Genomic DNA, 24,501 nt, shown 5'->3' with positions numbered 1-24,501 from the left:
GACTTTGAATATTCTGAAGGACCAAAGGGGTGAGTTTGGGAAGATCTTGGAACGGATTAGGCTATTTAAATGTATTTTACTCTTCGTATAACGTAAAAACCCTATAACATAAACGTTCTCGGAACAGATTATTTACGTTGTAGGGGCGTCTACTGTACTTGTTTGCAGCATTTCCAGCAAACAACTTTTTAAAATGTAACTTATTGAGTTGATTTAACATTTAACTTAAACTTGTTGTGTTCAAGGCTAGTAGAAGTGTACATGACATGAAAATAATGTGTACTTCAAATATAGCCTAATAATATTCATGTCATTAATATTATATTTGACATGAAATAATGGTATGTAAATACGCATATTTATATCATATATTGTCCTGACAACTTGTTTCTCGATAAAATAGATAAAATATCATTTGTGAAACACTATAATTACTTATTTTACGCTAAAATAGATACTTATATTCCAGTTTTTACTGATCATTCAGCAGGTGTACAACAAAATAGTACTTATTATATGATAGTTGACCAACCAGCATGCAGATGTTCACATGTACAAAAGTTTATTTTGCTTATATTGTTCACGAATAGTTAACTGTGCTATGCTTGTACTTTGTATGGTGATATTGACAAGACACAGGCTGTTACATGACTATAAAGAGGGCGTAAGGAATAGTAGTTCCTGCCGATAGCGTCTGTATGCATTTAAAATATCTTATGAACAAAACATGTCTGGGATGAGAAAATGAAAAAAAATCATTCTCAGCGCCTCTCTGAAACACACCTGTCAAATATCGACAATGACAATGCAATATTGAACATTAGTATAGGAGTTTTTGGTATCGGTAAATCGGTATGGTCATACTCGGGTATCGACCCGGCGGTGACGTCGCAGGGGGAAACAAACATGGCGTCTGGACAGCAGTGGGTGTTGGTTGAAATGGTGCAAGCCTTGTACGAGGTATTTTTTTCTACCTTTTCTATCACATGTTGACGTTATTTGTGTGTTTGACAATACCTTGATATTGTTTCTTTTTGATAGTCGTCAGGAAGTACGTAGTACTACTACTGGAGCCAATGCCGTCTTTTTGTACCATGTAACAAATAAGTTGTCAGATACCTAAAAGTGAAGATAAGGTACACACAAGTCTACCCCAATTTTCTGCTGTTATTATTTGAAGAACTAATAAATGCGCTTTAAAGAAGAGTGCGACAAAGTTGTGTGTCATAACTTGCAAGGAAGCGTCGGTTCAAGTGTTTAACAAGCTCCTTCTCGGCTTCCGTCCGTCTTCTTGTACTTCCGTATTTACACTAGTGGCTAATTGGACTAATGATGTAAAATTATTAAGCGAACTATTGACAATTTCATCCCTAAAATTATATTTGTATCTACCGTAATATAGTTGATGTAATTAGTTTTTTATGTTTTATTTGTTGGGTTGCCTCTATTTACTATTTAAATTATCCATATCTGATCCTGTATCTATGTAGATTGTATTATTTTATGTTGATGATGTGTAATGTTCTCATCCTCGAATTTGGTGATTACATGGTCACCAGAAAAAAAATGTGGATTTTTGCTCTTAAAACCAGAGTGGCAAACTACAAGTGTACAAGTGTAAAGGCAGCCTGTAGTTTTATTGACGGCTCTCTCCCAGAATCAGATTATAAAATGTATGCTGAGTACTGTACACCTGTTTTCTTTAGGCCCCGTCTTATCACCTCATTTTGGAAGGGATCCTCATTTTATGGATCGTCAGACTTCTCTTCTCAAAAACCTACAGACTACATGAGACGAACAAACTCACTGAAAAGGTAACAATACTGTGTGTGTGTGTGTGTGTGTGTGTGTGTTCTTGTGTGCGTATCTAAAGGGGTCTGAATACTTGCTAAATATAGCGAATAAGTTGCTAAGTTGGCAACATCAATCCTGTCTTCTTATTCTGTGGCAGACCATGGGCCTCATCTATAAAGCTTGCGTATCGTTTTCCACGCCAAGTATGGTACCTATAAAAACACAACTTGGCGTGAGAATGTGCGCACTGCTATGCTATACGTGCGCACTTTTTGGAGACATGGCAAAAAGGCGACGCATATTTTAAGTGGTGAGGTGAAATCATTTGTTAGAAATAAACATGCAGTGGAAGCCAGTAAAGATTTGTCTGTCATTGCATGAAAGCATCACAGCGTTATTGACGTAAAACATGTATAGAAAGTGTTGTTATTTGACATGACACTGATGGATACCATTTGTCATTTAATATAAACACCATTACGCAACGTATAGTATCCCGACTGTAAGATGCATGAAAAACACAACGCAGCGCTTGAATACGGCATTTTATTGTATAACCATGATAATATGATGTGTTTGATTAATATTAATCATGACAACCATCAAGTTCTCAATTAAATAATTCTAGGAAGTTTACAGGACACAGCACTGATATGTCCTTAGTGCTCCGTTTCTCGCTGTTTTTTGGACAATTTATCAAAAAAATAAGACAGTTTTTCGTTGCATATGTCAAGTATGTCATCAATAGCAACATTTATTTACCATGCACAGCCTTTATTTGTGTGGATAGTGTCAGGGCCGTGTGCGTAATCTCTCGCTTTCATTTTCCATGAATGAGGGGCTTTTCTTTTGTTGTGCTTTGAAATAAGACACATTAGTTCCTCATAAAATAATAATATACCTCATATTCTGATGGTGTTAATGTCATTATTAAATTAAATGTTTTTAAACTATCTGTCTGGAATTACAGCAATTAATTTTCAACATAACATCATCCCCGCTTTGAGTTGTTGCGTCCACCTTTAAATAAAGCAGATTTTGCTAAGCTTATGTTCATCAAAAATGTAGAAACATGCTCACAAAAAATGGAAATGTGTGTCTTGATATCCGACCACTTTTTTAAGTTCTGCGACCCGTTCCACTGACACTGTTGACAGCGGATGCTACTTGCACGTACTCATCTTCCTCTTGTTCGTAATGTCACTGCTGTGCCCTCCAAATATGATCTTTTTACGGTCCTCCAGGGCTTCAACTAAGATTTCCACCTCAGTTTCGTTGAAGTTCCGCTTCTTCGTCTTTGGCTTCTCAGCAGCCATGATTCAGAAGAACCAAGCGAAAGGCAATCAAGGGTCATTAAATATGGACGGCGCATTCATGAGACACTTTGCATTGACCATTTACGGCGAATTGAAGGCGTGGAGAGGGCGTGATGTGGGGTGGAGTTGCGTACAACATTTGGACAGCAGGTGAAGCACAAATTGCATGAATGTGTGCGTATGCCACCTTTTTTAGGTCTGAACATTTTTGTTCGTACACACATTTTGGGTTTCTGGCGTACACAGTCAGATTTCTATGCACAGTTTTATAGATGAGGCCCCTGCTGCTATGAGAAGTAGCGTTACAATGCCATCTGCTGTATGGAGTTGGAATGACAAGCTGCATTCACAGACAGTTGCAGTAATCTGATTAGCGAGGGCCAACACGTGGTGCCAAATTTATTTGCGGCAGGCCGCCATAAATACATGAGTGTACGGGGAAACTCATAAAAAACATCTTTATTTTGTCTCTATGGATTATTTTGGAGCTTTTCTATTGCTTTCAAATGTAACTTTGGAGGAGCGATTGCAGTACAGTCTGCTAGTCTGTGCTCGTGTTTCCTCAGCGCAGTCCCCAACACACTCACAGCCATCAATGCCCCCACCCTGCCACCCCCGAACTGTAAACCTAGTGTGTGCATATGCGTGCACAAGTTCATGTGACCATGTGATATCGGTTCATGTCGTAGCTGCTGCCCACAGTTGTATCGATAATGAAGTGCTGAACTATATTGCTGTATCAGATATCGGTAAGATATATGCATATTGTACACTTCCAGGAAAAGGAGGATCTTATCGAGGAATGGCAGCCAGAACCTCTCGCTCCAACCATTTCTGGAAATTCTACTTCCATGCCCTATGATGTCGTCACAGGGTAAACACACTTTGAGGTCTCACACTGACAAATCAAGCAGCAAACTAACATTACATTTTTAATATGTTCAATTCAAATATATATTTATTAAAATAAAGATGTAATTAAAAAAACACGATAATAATAGAACAATTGTGGCGGGCGCTTGCGTGCCGGGGGCTGGAGTCATTTCTTCAAGGTTGGTACATCTATCTTGACAAAATGGATAACCTTTATGATGACGTAAATGCCAGGCGTGCAACAATACATGTGTCTGTATGGAACCATTCGATACAGAGGTCCCGGTTCGAAACGCACTATGAATCGAACGATACCGTCACCTGGATGTCGATGTCGCATGACGTCAGTCAGCTGATATCAAAATCCTCGCTGGCAGAAGCAATCAGCGGCTCCTGCGGAGTCTCAAGCGGCACGCAAAGATGCATTCTTCATCTTTAGTATCCAAATATCAGATAAAATAAGTCAGCGGTAAGATGCACATACATACAGTACATGCTGTCATTGCATTTGTAGCAGCATGCTAAACCTTCCAACAAAAAAAAGGTCAGTTGCGCCGTGCGCACCCAAAATTCCAATACAGAAGTGTGTTTTTCTACACTTACTTGTTATTGTTGTAATTATATTATGATGGCTTAAAAGGTCTTCTTGTGGCTTGAGTTCATTTATGTATGGCTTTGACTTGAGTTGAGACAAATATTGGTAATTTCAGTAAAATACAAGTTTTAAAAAAAAGCATAAAAATGTATTTTTTGTATCGGAAAGACATCGAATCAAATCGAACTGAACCGTGAATTTTCTTTATCGTTGCACCCCGAGTAATTGCAGATGTAAATTGAACACAATCAATTTATGGGCCTAATAATTTGCTATGCTATACTATAAAAAATCTGTTTTTTGATTTGTACTTTCAATTCCAGACCTCCCAGCCACAAAATGATAATCAATGGAAAAGAGTGCATTAACTTTGCATCGTTTAACTTCCTGGGTCTCCTAGACAATGAGCGAGTAAAGGTCAGTATTTCAAATACATCCACACACGTCTTGTTGTGAACTGGAGTTCTGCTATTGCTTTTTAATCCTTTTTATTTCAGCATTTTAGCATCTTTCCTGTTTGATAAAGCAATCAATATTCACGATGTCAAAGTAATGATGCAGTATTTCCTTATTCCAGCAAAAGGCTTTGTCATCGCTGAAGAAGTACGGTGTTGGAACATGTGGTCCGAGGGGCTTCTATGGAACTTTTGGTAGGAGATGCGTTTTGTGTTAAGAATTTGAATCTTTTATTTTGTTTTTTTTGTGCCGTCTGATGTCAAGCAAAACTCGAAAAGCTTCACTTGTTGCTGTATTCATTTGTCACTTCCATACATGCACTTGTTTGTCAGATCTTCCACCTACCGGTTTCAATCCAGTAAATCTTGCAACTCAGTCCGTCTGAGGTTTCACAGGCTTTTCTTTGGGATTGTTGCGACCTAAAATGCCTAATTTTGTGGCAGTTTTTTTTCACACGGGCTGTTTTGAGATGTTTTTAGTGTTTTTAGTAGGGCTGTCAATCGATTAAAATATTTAATTGTGGTTAATTGCATGTTGTTCTTAGGTAACTTGGAATTAATCCAAATTAATTGCAGATAGACGTTTTTGTGTGCCTTGGAAAGATGAACTTCAGTTTTTTAATACACCCATTAACATGAGACTGCATAATATGTTTACTTTATGCAAATATGTGTTTATTAAACATTCTTGTTTTTTTTAAACAGCTCAACACAATGTATAAAAAACAAACAAACACAATGTACGACAAGTAGACATTGGTAAGGTAAACTGTCCATCACTCAGATATTCTCTTCACGCAAATCATCTCAAGAAATATAATTGTGACTAACATTACAAATAAAGGTTTGCAAAAACACCTAACAGCTAAGTGAAATGAAAACACGGTGTTAGAAAAAGAAATTTGGTAACTTACAAAAAAATAGAGATCTCAACAACAGTCAGTAGTTTACAGAAGTAGGACTGTGCCCATATACAGTACTGTAGTGTAGTCAGGCTATAGCTTAAACTTCACTTCCAAACACTCTTTTACAGAGACACACACACACAAACACACACACACACACACACACACACACACTCTTTTACACACACTCAATCACACTTCTCTTAGTCTGCCGACTTCCAACGACGTGGAAGTACAAGTATGCCACAGTGGGTCTTTCAACAAGCAGCTTTCATTCTGTCATCTTTGACAAACACAGCAGTTCAAGCACAATTGCTAATAAATGATAGTAATAACACTAATAAATTACCCCGCGAGCCTTTACTACTATCTCATTGAGCGCGGTGTGTGTGTGCTCACTCACTTCGGCCTTTGTCACATTGACACAAGCCCGACAAACAGCTGTCCTCGGCTATGCCTGCCGGTACGTAGCAGCTCGTGACCCAAATTTTAGCTTGCGGTTCAAAGCAAAAAAGAGCCTGCACGCTTTTAAAAAAAACAAAAAAACAAAAACACTCGTTAGTTGGGACACTAGTATGCCAAAGTACCACTGCATAAATGACAATTAAAAATACCTTCCGTGCTCCAATACCTTCGCTCTGGCATTTGAGACACGACGTACTTCGTGACAACTCAACTCACAGCGGCAGTAGATACAAATAACTTTGGTCTTGTCAACAGAAACATCTGCTAGGGCTTTGAAGCTAAACTTACCATTCAAAATACCCCTTTCTTTGTCCATTTTTGCTAAGTAATTGTTCCCGCTTGGAGCCACATCAACTGCCACATTGCTGTGTTTCCTCAAACTACGGTGTGGGCCAAGGGTCAAACAGGACGTACGCGTATTAAGCACGCCTCAAAAAAAATAGCGTCGATAAAGTGCATTCCCGTTAACTCGTCCCTAACGTTAACTTTGACAGCTCTAGTTCTTAGCAATCTCAACCTTAGAAATCTTAAGCACAGGATTTCATCAGATCTTACAAAAATGTGCTTTATTTCCACATTGAAGTGAAATGCTCAGCACATTTTTGAACAGTGACAGTATTTTAACAGTATTTTAGGTGTCCCCTCAGGATCTCACAGGCCTTTTTTAAGATCCCTGATCACGTGGGAGATTTTCCCAAAAATTGAAATGGAAGTTGTAGTGTTTTTTTTTGTTGTTGTTTTTTTGTTTGGCGCAATAAAATTGCAACAAAAAGTGAAAGTTGCAGTAAATGGTCACAATTTTCCCTCTGTGTAATTGTAATAGGTAGGGGTGTCACAAATTAAAATGCAAAATGCTGTCTCGCGAGAACAGTGCAGCTTGAAGCCAATCCGACATAATCTTACAGTGTTATTCTCTGAAAACCCTTTTTTTGTTAGATTACAATATTTTTTTCATAATATTTTGACCTTATTCTTGTAAAATTACTGCTGCTTTTTCTATTTTTGCTGTTTTTTACTTTTTTTTTTGTTTTCTTGTTTCCATTGCCGGGCACACTTTGGACACCCCCGGTATAAAGACTACGGGCATCATATCATTCTTTTGTACTTTGTGCAATGCGTGTACTTTGCAGCCTTCTCTGTCTTTTCCAAGTTGGCATAAAAAGCAAACTCATTTTTTCCAGATGTTCACCTGGAGCTGGAGAGCAGGCTCGCCGAATTCATGAAAACCGAAGAAGCCATCATCTACTCCTACGGCTTTGCCACCATTGCGAGTGCAATCCCCGCTTACTCTAAGAGGGGAGACATCATCTTTGTGTAAGGCCCAAAATATTGTAAATGATACTCACATCGTGTATTTGTGCAACAGTGGCCAGTTGACAGTATCGTGTCTGTATCCTTTTTCTACGTGGTAGCACTTTCATGTCCCCATGTGTTGCAGTTACACTCACCGTACACACTCTGTGCACTTGCGCGTGACATTGCATCTTTGGATTTGTACTCAGGGATGAGTCGGCGTGCTTTTCCATCCAAAAAGGCCTTCAAGCGTCCCGAAGCTTCATCAAGTACTTCAAGCACAATGACATGGATGACTTGGAGAAGCTTCTCAAGGAACAAGAGTTAGAAGATCAGAAGGTTACTACATTCATGAGTGACACAGTAATTAAAGCTGTGTGCATCTGCGTGTGCGTGTGCAATGCTTAAGGGCCACATACTGAAAAATGAAAGGATGCAAGGGCCACTTTGAAATTTTGTAAAGCAAAATGTATATATGCTAAGTATTTACTGTGTATACTGTATATATTTTTTTAAATAGCCTGCATTTCAGCTTTGTGATATACAGTCGTACCTCGTTTATAGAGGTTAATTGCTTCCAGACATAACCACGTTAAAAGAATATGACACGATATAGGATTCGATGTTAATAAATGGAATATTTTCGTAGTTAGAGCATAGAAAACCTGTATATGACTTTCTAAATGCCGTTTTTACCATTATTAGAGCCCTGTAGACATGAAATAACACCCTTATAGTCATCAATAAACTCCTGTTATTAATTGTTTACACCGGGTTGCACAACTATTATGCTACATGGACTCTAGATGGCGCTAACAAGCTAACGAGCAAACCAGTTAGCCTTGAATTGGTTTCTTCTAAACTTAAAGTGTTTCAAACACACTGGGAAGAAGGAAGTAAGGAGCCACAAACTTACCACTTCCACATGGAATGGGCGGAGTACCTTTTTTCACTCTGCATCCATGGCTGGATACATCAAGTTTTCCCTAATAATAGACCATAGTCTATCACAAAACAGCGATAATGAAGTAATTAATTAATTAATTAAAACCCGCAATACAGCGAGGGAGCAAAAATCTAACTGCGATATTGCAATGGATGACTGTAGGTTTATGCACTTTGGTCTTTACTTTGTTTTTCCTCGTTTTTGTTGGGTTTTTTTTTACAAATAGTTTAACTTTCTTCTCAAATAATCTTCATAGATTTTCTTTTTGTAATATTATGACTTTGTTCCCATGATATTATAACTTTTCCCCCCAACCTAATTTTCCAAAAATTACAACTTGATTTTGCTTTGTTTGTCATAATACTCAGAGGGTTTTTTTTAAATAACAACATTTTTTTCTTTAATATTTCAGCTCAGTGGTACTAAAATGATGTTATTTTTTTATATAATGACATTCTGTCATTTATCTTTTTGTTCATGTTATCTCTTGTTATCTTTTCATAAAATACAGTAAAAATGGGCATATTTCATACATAGTTGCAAATGGTGGTTTAATCAGGATTAATTCATTAGAAAAACATTAATTTCATTAACATTTTGATCATTTGACATCCCTGGTTATGTTTCTTCATATTATTTCTTGTTAGATTGTTAGAAAAAAATTTCTCATAATATTTTGAACTTATTCTTGTAAAATTACTGCTGATTTTTCCATTTTTGCTGTTGTTGTTGGTGGTGGTGTTTTTTTAGTTTTCTTGATTATATTTTAGATATTTAGAATGTGCTGCAGGCTGATTTTAAAAAAAGCAAATGGTCCCTGTACTTTGGATACACCTGGTGTAAATTGTTTTCTACAGTACAGCACAGTACAGAACTTAGCTATAGAAGCATACCTGTGTGATCTGTGTGGGTATCAGAATTTCCCTTATTTTCAGGTAGAAAAGTATCTGCTTGATGAAGATAGGAGTTTTATATGTATTTATATGTATGTACTTCTGATAAAAGGTACTGATACTACTCTGTTTACGTTGCAGAACCCTCGTAAGGCTCGAGTGACTCGCAAGTTCATCGTAGTGGAAGGCCTGTACGTCAACACTGCAGACATTTGTCCTCTTCCTGAATTGGTAAACACAACATTCAAACATTAAAAAATAGGTCTGATAACCGATAAACCTGTAGGTCAGTTAGGGTGAGAAAATTGAGCGCTCCTTTTCTCCTGCCGTAACTTCCACTGAGCTCACTTTGTAAACAAACATTCACTGTTTCAGAGGAAGACTATTTGTGCGGTAGTTGCACCAAAAGTGCCGCGATGAGTGGGGAAAAGAAACATGGGGTTTCAACACATCACACCTTATCAGCCACCTGAAAAGCCAGCATTGCTTGTGACGCCCGGGGGCCTGTTCCTATCTCCGTGGCGAAAAGTACAGAAAGTTTGTACTTCTGAGCCGGCTGCTTTTTTTTTTTTATGTTTTGTTAACAGTAGTGATGTCATGATATTTGGTTAGGAAAAATCTACAGCTACAGTTTGCCAAATCCAACTTTGTTTGAGTCGTTCTTACCTGCAGGTGTGCACACTACACAAAAAGTAATAGATACAGGATACCAATAGGTATAGTATCGGTCTTGAGAAGCAGGAAGTTATTGGTATCGGCTTGAAAACAAATGCATGCATCCCTAATTATTACTACGGTATATTGAGTCTTTGTGGTGCAAGTCCATATAAAGTGTGAAAGAGCAAATTATTTCCACTTCACTTGAATGCTTTTGAGATTAAATCCAGGTAGAACCATTATTATTTGTGTTGTACTCGCCTTAAAACGTTTTCTATTCAAGTTGGGAGGTAACTCATATTAGAAGCTATTCTTCTTCTTTCAGAGCGTACGTCGCTGATTCCAAAAATGTACTCAGCCATATTGACGATCTGGTCTCTACTTGGCGCTGTTGTTGTTTCCGTTAGAGACAAAGATCTCAGACACAGCGATTGTATTTAGATAAATGATACGTCCGCAATAAAATGTTATTATTATACCTTTAAATATGGCTTTGCTGACCCTGTCTTCTTTTTTGTCCAGGTGAAACTAAAGTACAAGTACAAGGTGCGGATTTTCCTGGAGGAGAGCATGTCTTTCGGCGTCTTGGGAGAGCATGGCCGTGGAGTCACAGAGCACTTTGGAGTGAATGTGAGTATGCTGGGTTTTTTTTTTTTTTTTTGCGTGTGTGTTTGTGAGCTGGCATAAATTACCATATGAAAAAATAAGGAAATGGTATAGCTATTTGACTCCTTAAGCTCTGCACACAAAAGGGTGAAACTGTGTCAAAACATGCACCCCTACTGTGTTGCCTGTGCTACTCAATCTACAAATACACCACATGGTAGCGCTGTTATTAACTCATTCAGTCCCAGACATTTTTCAAAATTCAACCCCTTCGGTGCCGGCCATTTTAGTCAATTTTGACTGCTCTTGCAAGGCACACAGAATATTGTGTTCTATGGCTATATAATCATGGAACTACCGAAAGAAAGATTAGACTGTCGTCTTTCATCAGAAAAAGTTCGTTTCTACCTTTTTCCGTTCTTTGGTAATCAGCAGTAGAACATCGGTCAGTTTCAGGAAAATATCAGTTCCTAACAAGAAAAGGGAGGAACCAGCTTTTTGTGAAAAGATACATTTCACGCATAACTTTCACTCACACAAATGTTTTGCTTTTGTGACAGCTCAATTGCAGTATATAAACAGCTATACCACCCAATGATTTGTATTATATATCTGGATAGCTCATACGTTGCACGCCGCCGTGCAAGCCGCTGAAGCCACAGAGACGCCATCTTACCACTCACATCTTGACTACATTGGCACAGCGTACATAGTGTACAAAGCAGATGAAGAGGCGGGCAGATCATGTATATTTTACATTAAAAAGCGGGGAAATTCTCCCATTCCTTCAAGTAACGCAACCTTCGTCCCTTAAAAACGATTTGATACGTTATTCTCTATCTTTTGGCCATATTAAATGTACTTTTTCCCCTTCCAATTCTCATTGCCTTTGGGACAAAATTCTACTCTGCACCCTGGCTCAGCACTCCCCTATAGCAATGCATAGTTTTACTCCTCTAGAAAGAGATTTTAATTTGAACTGCATATCCCATCCCTTTTTTTCACTAAAATCCATGTGTTACGGTGTGGCGTGTGTTTGTTTGGACCCCAGATGCAGAGGCGAGGAGAGGCGCAGGTTTTTGCCAGAGTCTTTAATGGACGAAACTTGAACAAAAAGCGATGGTGAAAAACGTACCATGAGAAACAAAGACACAATTTACCCTGGCTGAGGCAGGTAGCTGCTGGAGGCAAAAAGTAATCGGCGAGAACAAAGCTCGGGCGTTTGGTGTAGCAGCAGGTTCAATAATCCGACGCCTCACAGCTGGCAGCACAGGGCCTAAGTAGGTCGGTGTCAATTGGAGTCAGGTGCGTCCAGCAGCTCCGCCTCCCGCTGGGAGTGTGGGGTCTGAAGAGAGAGGGAAAACAAGGAGAAGGCAGGAACCAAGCGAGGACATGGAATGTAACAGTATCCCCCCCTACCAATGGGCGCCGCCTGGCGGCCTACCTGGCTTCTCCGGGAAACGGCTGTAAAAGTCTGCCAAGAGAGTGGGGTCTAAGATAAGGGCGCGAGCGATCCAGGAGCGGTCCTCGGGACCATACCCCTCCCAGTCTACCAGGTACTGAAAACCCCTGCCCCTTCTTCTCACGTCTAAAATGGCCTTGACCGTGAATGCTGGGTGACCATCGACAAGCCTGGGAGGAGGGGGAGGCACCTCGGGAGGGCTCAGGTCGCTGGAAGTGACCGGTTTGAGGAGGGAGACGTGGAACGCCGGGTGGATCCTGAGGGAGTCCGGGAGGCGAAGCACAACGGAGGAGGGATTGATGATACGTTCGATGGTGTATGGGCCAATGTACCTGGGCTGTAACTTCTTAGAATCCGTGTGGAGAGGAAGGTCTCGGGAGGACAGCCAGACCCTTTGTCCAGGTTTATAATCCGGAGCGACTGTGCGATGCCGGTTGGCCAGGCGTTGATTCCGTTCCGACGTTCGTGCCAACGCTGCCCTGGTGTTGCGCCATGCCTGGCGAGCACGCCGTAGGTGGGACGACACAGAGGGAACTGCAGAAACCGACTCCAACGAGGGGAAGGCCGGAGGCTGATATCCATAGGCCCCATGGAATGGGGAGAGGCCGGTGGCAGAACAAACCAGGGTGTTACGGGCGTACTCTATCCAGGGTAGGTGGAGGGCCCAGGAGGCGGGTTGTTGATGGCACACACATCGGATGGCGGCCTCCAAGTCCTGATTGGCCCGCTCCGTCTGGCCATTAGTCTGAGGATGGTAACCAGACGACAAGCTGGGCGACGCTCCTAGCGCCTTGCAGAAAGCCTTCCACACCGCAGATGAGAATTGTGGCCCCCGGTCCGAGACCACATCGAGGGGAATGCCATGGAGCCGGAACACATGGCGCACCAGCAGGTTAGCCGTCTCGAGGGCAGAGGGGAGTTTGGGAAGGGCGACGAAGTGGGCCAGTTTGGAGAATCGGTCCACCATCGTCAGGATGACTGTGTTGCCGCAGGACGGTGGGAGGCCTGTCACGAAGTCCAGAGCCACGTGAGACCATGGACGGGAGGGCATGGGCAGCGGGCGAAGGAGTCCCGCCGGAGCCTGATGAGACGGCTTGTTCCGGGCACAGATGGGGCAGGCTGCCACAAATGCTTTTGTGTCCGCGCGAAGGGAAGGCCACCAGAACCGCTGCGAGAGAAGGAACATGGTGCGGGACACTCCTGGGTGGCACGCCAACTTAGACTCATGTGCCCAGCGCAGTACCTCTGAGCGCAGTCCCGGGACTACAAACAGGCGCCCGGCAGGGCAGTTCTCAGGGCGGGGGTCGTCCTTGCAGGCCTCTTCAACCCGCCTCTCAACATCCCATTGCAGGGCCCCGAGGATGCGGGACTGGGGCAAAATAGATTCCTGGCGAGCCTCTTCGGAGGGAGGGGAGTGCAGTCTGGAAAGGGCGTCTGGTTTGCCGTTCTGGGAGCCTGGGCGGAACGTCAGTGTGAAATTGAACCTATTGAGGAAAAGGGCCCAGCGTGCCTGTCTGGGGTTCAGTCTTTGAGCGGATCGAAGGTAAGCAAGGTTTTTATGGTCCGTATGCACGATGAAGGGGACCTCTGAACCCTCCAGCCAGTGCCTCCACTCCTGCAGCGCCAGGACGACAGCCAATAGTTCCCTGTTGCCAATATCATAGTTCCGCTCAGCGGGGGTCAGGCGGCGTGAGAAGAAAGCGCAGGGGTGCAGCTTGTGGTCGGAGGTGGAGCGCTGGGAGAGAACTGCTCCCACACCGGTGTTGGAAGCATCCACCTCGACAAAGAATTGAGAGGCGGGGTCAGGGTGAATGAGCACGGGAGCAGAAGTAAACAGTGTCTTAAGTTTTTCAAAAGCAGAATTGGCGTCTGGGGTCCAGTGAAAAGGTACTTTAGTGGATGTGAGCTTAGTCAGAGGTTCTGCAACTCGACTGAAATTTCTAATAAACCGACGGTAGAAATTAGCGAAGCCCAGGAACCTCTGAAGGTGCTTCCTTGTTGTAGGAGCGGGCCACTCGACCACAGCCTGAATCTTGGCAGGGTCGGCTCGGAGCTGCCCCTTCTCCACAATGAACCCCAGGAAGGAAACAGAGGAAGCGTGAAAGGTGCATTTTTCGGCCTTGACAAACAGCCGGTTTATAAGAAGTCTCTGGAGGACTAGCCGGACCTGTTGGATGTGTTCCTCTAGGGTGGCGGAAAAAATTAAAATGTCGTCTAAATAAACGAAAACAAAGCGGCCGAGCATATCGCGAAGGATGTCGTTGATAAGATTTTGGAATACAGCTGGGGCATTAGTGAGGCCGAAAGGCATGACGAGGTATTCGAAGTGACCGAGAGGGGTATTAAAAGCGGTTTTCCATTCGTCCCCCTCCCGGATCCGAACTAGATGGTAGGCGTTCTGCAGGTCGAGTTTGGTAAAAAATTTTGCACAGTGGAGGGAGTCAAAGGCAGAGTCTAGTAAAGGGAGAGGATATTTGTTTTTAACTGTGATGTCATTAAGTGCGCGGTAGTCAATGCACGGGCGGAGGGAGTTGTCTTTCTTTTCCACAAAAAAAAACCCTGCTGCTAAAGGTGAGGAGGATGGGCGTATGAGGCCAGAGGCGAGCGAGGTCGAAATGTACTCTTCCAGAGCCACCCTCTCTGGTCGGGAAATATTATAAAGGCGTGACGCCGGCAGTGCTGCGCCAGGCAGCAGGTCAATGGGGCAGTCATACGGGCGATGGGGGGGGAGTGAGCGAGCGCGATCTTTGCTAAACACCTCCCGGAGGTCGTGATAGGCAGTAGGAATTACGGATAGGTCGATAGCTTCGGGGGTGGAGGAATGGGTGGCGGCGAGGCGCGGGCGAGCAGCCTTAAGACAATGAATATGGCAAAATGCGCTCCAGTTGAGGATAGCGGGTTTAGCCCAATCGATGTGAGGGTTATGCTTGAGAAGCCAGGTTAGACCTAACACGACAGGGGCTGAGCGAGATGGAATAACAAAGAACCTAGCGGATTCGAGGTGATTGCCGGATAAGCGTAGCGAGAGAAAATCAGTCTGACGGGTGACGTCAGCCAGAGGACGCCCATCGAGAGAGCGAACTACTTTAGTAGTGTGCAACGGAGTTACAGGAATAGAAAAGCGTTTAATCAAGGCTTCATCAATGAAGCAGTCGTCCGCCCCAGAGTCAATAAACACCATGATGTCTATGTCCTTGTCGGACCAGGAGAGCGTACCTGGGAGTTGTAGGCGGCTGGCCGACAGCGTCGATGTGGCGAGTCTGGGAGCAGGGGCCGGCGCCGAGGAGTTCCTACGCGGCGGGCTGGCTGCTGGAGAGCGATGGCGGTCCGGGCGAACCGGACAGCGGGCGATGGGGTGATCAGCTTGGCCGCAGTAGATGCAGAGGTGCAGCTGGTGGCGTCGACTCCTCTCTGCCGGCGTGAGGCGGCTGCCTCCAAGTTGCATGGGCTCGTCGCCCGGGAGAGCACCGTGTGACTTGGTGTAGGAGTGGCGCACCCCGTCATCGTTTGTGGCGTGAGGAAATGTTGAGGGCGCCCGTCGATGGCCTTTATCCTCCTCTCGGGCGGCGAGGCGCTTATCCATCCGGACAGCCAGGGAAATGAGGTCGTCCAGGTCCGAAGGGGATTCTACAGAGATCATGTGATCCTTGATGGCGTCTGATAGTCCGGAAAAAAATGCATCCAGAAGTGCCGCGGGGTTCCAGTCACTTTGGGCTGCAAGCGCACGGAACTCTATGGCGTAGTCCGATACGCTGCGCCGTCCTTGGCGGAGACGAAGGAGTGCACGTGAAGCCTCGCGGCCTGGCGGCGTCCTTTGAAAGATTTGTTCCAGAGTTCGGGAGAAGACTGCATAGGAGGAGCAGACGGGGGATTGGCGCCCCCATTCGGCAGTGGCCCAGGCCGCCGCTCGTCCAGACAGGTGAGAGGTGACAAACGCCACCCGGGCCCTTTCAGAGCGGAAGGCCCCTGCTTGTAACTCGAAATGGAGTTCACACTGAGTTAAAAAAGAGCGTACGTCACCGGTGTCCCCAGAAAAGCGCTCAGGCCTTGAGAGCAAGGAGCAAATGGAGGGCGAGCCGGCGTCAGGGGCCGCGGGAAGGTCGGGGAGCGAAGGGGTCGCGTCGGTTGCAGGAAGGGGTGTGGAGGCGGCGCTGAGCTGAACGGCCGACAGGAGGGCGCTGATCTGGGTCTCGAGGGTTTTCAACCGAGAGTCCTGTCGCTCGGCCATGTTGGTCACACAGGCGCCCAGTGCACCAACCTGCTCTTCCTGCTGACCCATGCGATGCGCAAGGTTGTGGAGTGCTCGCTTGAGGGGGTCGGACTCCGCGGGGTCCATAATCCTTTGGTCGGATTATTCTGTTACGGTGTGGCGTGTGTTTGTTTGGACCCCAGATGCAGAGGCGAGGAGAGGCGCAGGTTTTTGCCAGAGTCTTTAATGGACGAAACTTGAACAAAAAGCGATGGTGAAAAACGTACCATGAGAAACAAAGACACAATTTACCCTGGCTGAGGCAGGTAGCTGCTGGAGGCAAAAAGTAATCGGCGAGAACAAAGCTCGGGCGTTTGGTGTAGCAGCAGGTTCAATAATCCGACGCCTCACAGCTGGCAGCACAGGGCCTAAGTAGGTCGGTGTCAATTGGAGTCAGGTGCGTCCAGCAGCTCCGCCTCCCGCTGGGAGTGTGGGGTCTGAAGAGAGAGGGAAAACAAGGAGAAGGCAGGAACCAAGCGAGGACATGGAATGTAACACCATGGTCATGATCTTACTTTTTATTCTTACTTTCATACAATTCACTATGCTCTCGTCTGTACAAAATATGAATCATAAAAGAGAGTGACTTTGGACAAGTTTTAAAATCATTTAACATTTTGCTGAGTTTTTTTGTTTGTGTTATGAAATAGAAATAAGCTCTTTTCTGATATAGAAATATATTTGAACAAAAACCACAGGAATAATATGTGATAACCATAATGTGTAATAACCATAAACACATACACCCACACACACACACACAGAAAAAAAAAAAAAACAACACTGAAACAAAACCGTATGCTTTGGGTAAGACAATACGTTGTTGGCAATCTCAAACATACCGGTATGCATGTTCAGTAATATTATTTTCCAGAACATATCATATGAATGAATCAGTCAGTCATTCAGCAGCAAAAAAAAATGGCTGTTTATCCAAATGAAGGGTCATGCCTGGTCAATTGTATGCAAACTGGCTTGCTAACTGCACTGTATACAATGCCTGGTAAGCATCATGGAAGCACTGAGATTCTCCCATTCCTTCAAGTAATGCAATCTTCGTCCCTTAAAGAAATACATATATCATGATAAAACAAAAAAGTACGTAAATTTCCTCTTAGCTATTATAGAGCTATATAAACGTATCAATTCAGGACATACATTTAATCAGAGGAATTTTACACGATCGAAAATATCTGAGAGATGGACAGTGCAAAACCCTTAAATGATCAATCATAAATCTACATTTCAATCTTACTTACAGGTGAAATGTTCGTCCACAGCCTTTGAACTGGCGATTTGTGCAGTTAATAGCTGCACATGCAGGCATCTTAAGGCAAAATTTGTGGCTTCATAAGTCATCGCCAATGGGCTATCCAGATATATAATACAGATCAGTGATACCGCCTCATAAACAACACAAAAAATTTGTTGTTTTACATCAAAATAACAATTTATTTCCAAATATAACACCATGAGCTATTTACAGTTTTCACATTTGGAACTAAACTGTGTGTGTGCATGTGTGCGTACGCGCGTGTGTGTTGGGGTGAATGAGTGAAACACCAGACTTTTGAAATGTCAAGAATTGTTTTGGAATTTAGGACAGTAATCCCTTGTTTATCTCAGTTAATTGGCTCCAGACCCAACCGTGATAAGTGAATTTGCACTAAGTAGAATTCCTTATTTATAAATGGAATATTTTTGTAGTTAGAACATAGAAAACCTGATCACGACCTTATAAATACGTTTTTTTTTACATGAATTAACACCCCTATAGTCACCTTTACACTCGTAATGGAATATTTTCACATAGAAAACCTGCTTGTTTGTTTTTTCAACATTAGAGGTCTCTAGACATGAAATACCACCCCTATCGTCATTACAGTCATATCACCCAATATAGTAGACATAATAAGAGAAAATGAGACATGTAAGACTACATGTGTTCCAGTGGTTGGAGAGTTGAGTGAGGAGTTTACGGCCGCAACAGTAGCCTGTGTTCGGGATTACCGTGAGACAGTTTAAACCTGCAATGTTGTTCCGGCAATCAAGTCTTGCGCTTGTGACACCTAGTGACCAGTGTAGAATACTACATATCATCACAACATCTTTGAATGCGTCTGAATGCCTTATATTTGTATTTTAATTCATTTGGCCATTTTTATACTTGAAAAGGCTGAATTAAAAAAAACATTACATTCAATTAAATGCATCCGTATTCAACCACAAAACAGCATGATTTATTAATTTATATTTTAGAAAAAACACGATAGAGTGAAGCTGCAAAATTTGAAGCCTAAAGTGGCAAGAGATTGGGGAACTGATAAGCACTCGCACGTAAAATTAGAGCAAGATTGGGTGGAAAAATATGTCCGCCATCAAGCAAAATGTCTTTGCAGGGACACATGCAGGACTAATTGTCCATAAGTCATTGAGAATTTGTCTCATGATGATAAAACTTTGAGGATATGTATATTCCATGTATGTGCAGTATATTCCATATGTCTTCCAAAAGCATTTACACCACAACCCATAGGGGGCGCCACAAATCTCATTTATGACACCTTGTTATTTTTTCACATGGCTGTACTTTGATCTAATTTTGGTGCAGATAGAAGACATTGACTTGATCAGTGCCAACATGGAGAACGCTGTGGCTTCCATTGGAGGCTTCTGCTGCGGACGTTCTTTTGTGATAGACCACCAGGTAGGTACATACAAGAATTACTAGTCAAAGGTGTGCTTATTATTTCCTTGAAACAACACATCTACAGCAGGGGTGTCCAAAGTGTGGCCTGGGGGCCATTGTGGCCCGTGGCTGTTTTTTTATGGGCCCGCAGCACATTCTAAAAATATAATTTCACAAGAAAACAACAACAAAAAAAAAGCAAAAATGGAAAAAACCAGCAGGAATTGTAAAATCTAAATATTATGACTATAAACACTGTGTTTTTAAAGTCATAATATTATGGAAAACAAACAAAACAATGAATAAAGTAATTTTTGGAAATTTTGATTGCGGAAAAAGTTATGTTACGAGAATAAAGTCATAGTCAATAAAGTAAAGTATTATGGCAATAAATCATTATGAGAAGAAAGTTTACAAGAAAAAAGTCAAAATAGTTGGACTTTTTTTTTTTAAGCAGCAGAAATGGGAAAAACAGCTGTAATTTTACGACAATAAAGAAAAAATGTTAAGAGAAAAAAGTTGTGTTGTCCATCCATCCATCCATTTTCTATACCGCTTCTCCTCATTAGGGTCGCGGGGGCGTGCTGGAACCTATCCCAGCTGACTTCGGGCGACAGGCGGGGTACACCCTGGACTGGTCGCCAGCCAGTTGTGTTGTTAAAAAGAAAAAAAGTCGCAACTTTTATGAGGAAAATAATGTTATTTTAGTAGCATACAGTTGTAATATTAAAGACAAATATACATTTTTTCAAAAAAGTTGTAATATGAGAAACAAACAAAGTAAAATAAAGCCATTTTTGGAAAATTAGGTTGGGGAAAAGTTATAATATGATTGGAATAAAGTCAAAATCTTGTGGGTAATAAAGTCATTATGTTATAAGAAGAAAATTTACAAACATAATTTACAAAGAAGAAAGTTGAAATATTTGGAAAATATAAAAAAGAAACAAACAGCCACAAAAATGGGTGGTAAAAGAGCAAAAACCAAAGTTGATACTAGTAATATTCTTTTCTTACCTGTATCACAAAGCATTTTTGCAGTTTTTCCTTTGAATATACTGTATGTATATAACTTCTTACATAAAAGAAGTTATATAAAAGAATCTTTTTCCACGGCGTTAATACATTTATACACATCCAGTCAGAGTAACAGTTACACAATTAACTACATGTTACCTGCTTTCCTTTTCGGTAGCAGGGGGGAGTAAGTGAACGAGTTAATGCAGATGAGTGTTCGTTCATGACTCGCACGTCTCAAATGCCGGACCATTCCTAGTTGTGATGACCAGTCCCACTGTTGAAACTTGTAGACTTACAAAGTCATTGCTGAACGTTTGTTGTCGTTCTCTGCTGATAAATGCGATGAATTATGTTTCAGCGGCTGTCAGGCCAAGGCTATTGTTTCTCCGCGTCGCTGCCTCCCATGCTAGCTGCTGCAGCCATAGAGGCCCTCAACATCATGCAAGAGAATCCAGGTATCAGCTTTTTATTTCTCCCATCTTTACCCATTGCAGTTTATTTATATTGCTGTCCCGTCTTTTTCTCTGCTTTTTGTCTGCTCAGTCTTTGACTGAAAGTCCATTCTGTTTTCTTTTTGCAGACATTTTTGTTGTTTTGAGGGAAAAATGCAAACGTGTTTACAAAGCATTAAACGGGTAAGTTTTCTACAATCACTCTGTGTTTTTACATCTTCACAGGAAAATAAACATAGTGAAATAAAGCAGGATAAAGAGATATTCGATTAGCTTTTCGAAGCCATTTGGATGTTGTGTCACAATCAACCTACGACCCTTTGGTCCAAATGTGTCGCAATTTTTCAACTGGTCTTAAGATTTTGATCAGGAGTGTGTGTGCGTGCGTGCATGTTTAATGTATAATATACAGCAGACGATGGTGACCCCACCATCGTTTGTCCTTGTGAGAGCTACTTTTACAAAATGAAAATGGCCAAGAGCTACTCAATTTTGTAACATTTATTTTCAGAGCTTATTTTAAACCCAAACAAAGTGAATATGCTTGTTTTACCAGAACATGAACAAAATGCTGGTGTCCACAACTCACATTTTGTATTTCAGAATGCATTTCTTTCTACTCTTCTTTCATTATTAACTGAAAACCTGAATGAAAAGCAGGCTTGCGCGCTCCTCATGTGGTCGTGGGGGGCTACCTGGTGCCCGCGGGCACCACGTTGGTGGCCCCTGATATACAGTAATCCCTCACCACTTTGCGCTTCAAATTTTGCGGCTTCACCCTGTTTCACATTTTCAAAAATATATTAATTCATAAATGATGCTATTTTGTGGAACAATACAGCCTATTATTAGTCCCAAAATATACAAATTTAAGCAAAGTAAAAACTTTTTTTGCCTAAATGAAGCATTTTCAAGCATAAAAATGGCTAAATGAAGTAGAACACAAATATAAGGCATTCAGAAGACGCATTCGAAGACATGATGATGTTATTTCGTATTCTAAACTGGTCACTGGGTGTCAGTAATGTTACTGTAATGTTGGGTGAGACACACAAGCACCAGACTTGATCACCGGAACAGCACGCTTTTATTGCAAGTTTGAATGATCTCACAACAGTCAATTCAATCCTGAACACGGGCTACTGTTGTGGCCGTAACCCACACCCAACTAAAACTCAACTCTGATCCACTGAGTTCCTGTCCCCTAGCATTGGAACACATTTACAGCATGAGTCTGATTTATGTCTTAAATGTCTTATTTTCTTTTTTGTGTGTACTATATCGGGTAATAGGAGTGTAAAGGTGACTTTAGGGGTGTTATGTCATGTCTAGAAGGCTCTAATAACGTTCAAAATGCAATTAGAATGTGGTAAACAGGTTTTCTATGGTCTAAATATAAAAATATTCCATTTATAAATAAGGCTTTCTATTTGGCGGAAATTCACTTATCCCGATCGGTTCTGGAACTTCCATAAACGATGCATTACTGTATATAAAAATGTACATTTTCTTTTTAATATATTCATTTTTATATTTTTCTTTAGACTATATATATATATATATATATACTGTATATAGTATTGAATTTTTTGTTATTTCATTTAATTTTTTAAATAATAATTTAGCATTTTTTTAATTAACTAATGATTTGTGAAATAAACCTTTTTTCTGTTCATGCATGTGTAGTATATATAGTATACTGTATGTAGTATATGTGTACTGTATATTATATGTCCAGACAACACACACATATAAATACTGTATGTCCAGTCTTATCTTCATCCTAGTTAGGATCTTTTCTTAAAAGCAGTTTTGCTGCTGAGCTTTGGATGATTAGGTGCTTACACTTGAGAACGACAGGACAGGTTGTGTGGTGAACGTGTTACCAAGCCAAACACCAAGTATTGAAAGTACTGCGTAAAGCCTCCACGGTGATAAACACTTGAAAGTGCCTGAACAAGACATGAAAATACGCACACGGTTTGTTTTTCTACGGTATTGTGATGTTGGTGTGTTGTCGTGCTGCAGAATTCCAGGGCTGAAGTTAGTGGGAGTGCAGTTTGCGCCAGCTCTTCACTTGCAGCTGGAGAGAAGTTCCGGCTCTCGAGAGTCAGACATGCAGCTGCTCCGCTCCATTGTCGACTACGTGAGTTCAAGGCATCGCACTATGAAAACATCCACAGCTCTGTGTGGTTAAGAAGCGCTGATACACGTTAAGTACACATTGAGTACCCATTGAGTATTCAGTGTCTCATCATTGTTTCCATGTGTTGGGCGTTAGTGTATGGAGAGGCAGGTGGCTCTGACCCTCGCCCGTTACCTTGAAAAAGAAGAGCGATATCTTCCTCCACCCAGGTAAGACCCATCTTTACACAGTACTACTGTAGTATTCTCACTCCCCTCATCTGCTAAATTGTTTGTGGTGCAGTTGTGTATTTTGTTAAAGTACATGTCAAACAGGCCAAACTTTGTATGGCTTCCATCTGTTGTCATTAGACATGTGCGCACTTCCATGATGCAGTACACGGTCAGTTTCCTCTGCATTGCTTGGCTCGCCATGCCACGCTTTGACGGCATAGTCAAGAAGCTGCAGCAGCAGGATAACATTGCCGGTTAGGCCTGTCATCATAACACATTTTGCTGGACAATTATTGTCCTACATATTATTGCAGATAAACGATATTATTGTCAACATTATTTTGAGACCATTTTTTTCATTAATGTAATGATATTATGGCATAATAGTGCGAGTACGCCGTATCAAAAGCAATAAACTCATCTAAAACGTCGAAAATAAATCAAACATATTTAAACAAAAAAGTGAAACAATGAAAATAAAATGGCTCTGTCTATTTTAGCAAAAATTGCACACACACACACTCCACTGTCAGTAAGTGTGATGTCTTGTGTTGTCAGCATCAGGGTGGTGGTGACCGTTGAGCAGACGGAGGAGGACATCCAGAAGGCTGTGTCTTGTATCCAGGAGGCAGCTCTAGCGCTTCTTCAATGAATGCATGAATGTTCTCCAGTGAATGAATGCATGAATGTTGTTCAGTAAGTGCAGATTGTGTCATTCTTTGGAGCGAGTAGGACGTGTGAAAAAGCGATCGTGAGCACTGCCCATTCCCATTTCATATACTAGCCCTTCTTTTTTCCTCTTACTTGTGTCTTAAGTGTCCTTAAATGTCACACACTCCCAGACTGTTGACTGATCAGCAATCAGCGGTCAGTAATAAAATAAAAACACTCCTTAAGTGGTGCTGATGTTCATTTGTTATATTTGACACGAATGAATACATTCCTTTTTTTAGAACACCCCGCTACAACACGAAACTTTTTTTTTTTAAAGGTCTGCAAATGTATTCGAAATAAAAAATTGAGAATTCAAGATGATGTCGTGTCAGCGGAAATCTCGTGTGAATGCTGAAGTATCCCAGGAATGTGTTGGAAATCGATTCACCGACGGACTGGAACTGGCTGCACAGAGTAAGCAGAATGTTACATGTAAAATACATTTCCATCAATAGGGGGCAGTATTGAAATTGGCCATTTTCAATGGGAAAAATGTCATAGGAAATACTGACTTATGGAAAGTGACATTTTTAGACATGTGTTGATAGATAGCCTACATGTCCGAAATGAGCTGAACATTTTGATGTTGGAATGGTTTGAAGCAGTTGAGAAATTTGGGAGTACTCAGCGGACAAAAGAATGGCATAATTTGACATGTAAAAATTTGAATCGAACCAACAACCACCTGAGCTAGTCACCCTAAAGTGGAGTGTTACAGTAATAAAAAATGTAAATGGATGACTTTTCACTGGTAGCGGG

The 24,501-nt window shown here is 41.8% G+C and overlaps 1 protein-coding gene across 1 annotated transcript; it reads left to right on the top strand.

Annotated features, from left to right (window-relative positions):
- Positions 1–878: 878 nt before the first annotated feature.
- On the top strand, positions 879–24,058 carry sptlc1 (serine palmitoyltransferase, long chain base subunit 1). Its single transcript, XM_054757629.1, has 15 exons — positions 879–960; positions 1,707–1,814; positions 3,890–3,984; positions 4,902–4,995; positions 5,156–5,228; positions 7,585–7,717; positions 7,906–8,035; positions 9,677–9,766; positions 10,715–10,822; positions 19,121–19,216; positions 20,577–20,673; positions 20,799–20,853; positions 22,699–22,816; positions 22,952–23,025; positions 23,587–24,058. The coding sequence occupies exons 1-15, from the start codon at positions 907–909 to the stop codon at positions 23,678–23,680; spliced, it is 1,419 nt and encodes a 472-aa protein (XP_054613604.1). The 5' UTR covers positions 879–906; the 3' UTR covers positions 23,681–24,058.
- Positions 24,059–24,501: the final 443 nt, after the last annotated feature.

Source organism: Dunckerocampus dactyliophorus, chromosome 17 (assembly GCF_027744805.1).
Source record: "Dunckerocampus dactyliophorus isolate RoL2022-P2 chromosome 17, RoL_Ddac_1.1, whole genome shotgun sequence".
NCBI lineage: Eukaryota > Metazoa > Chordata > Actinopteri > Syngnathiformes > Syngnathidae > Dunckerocampus > Dunckerocampus dactyliophorus.
This window is presented reverse-complemented; position numbering and strand designations above follow the sequence as displayed.

What these genes read in the sequence shown, in the direction of transcription:
- sptlc1 (XM_054757629.1), top strand. Translation starts at nt 907, where the DNA reads ATGGCGTCTGGACAGCAGTGGGTGTTGGTTGAAATGGTGCAAGCCTTG. An exon ending in TAGACAATGAGCGAGTAAAG is followed by an intron (nt 4,996 to 5,155) that starts GTCAGTATTTCA and finishes TCCTTATTCCAG; the next exon opens with CAAAAGGCTTTGTCATCGCT. An exon ending in CATCATGCAAGAGAATCCAG is followed by an intron (nt 20,674 to 20,798) that starts GTATCAGCTTTT and finishes TTCTTTTTGCAG; the next exon opens with ACATTTTTGTTGTTTTGAGG.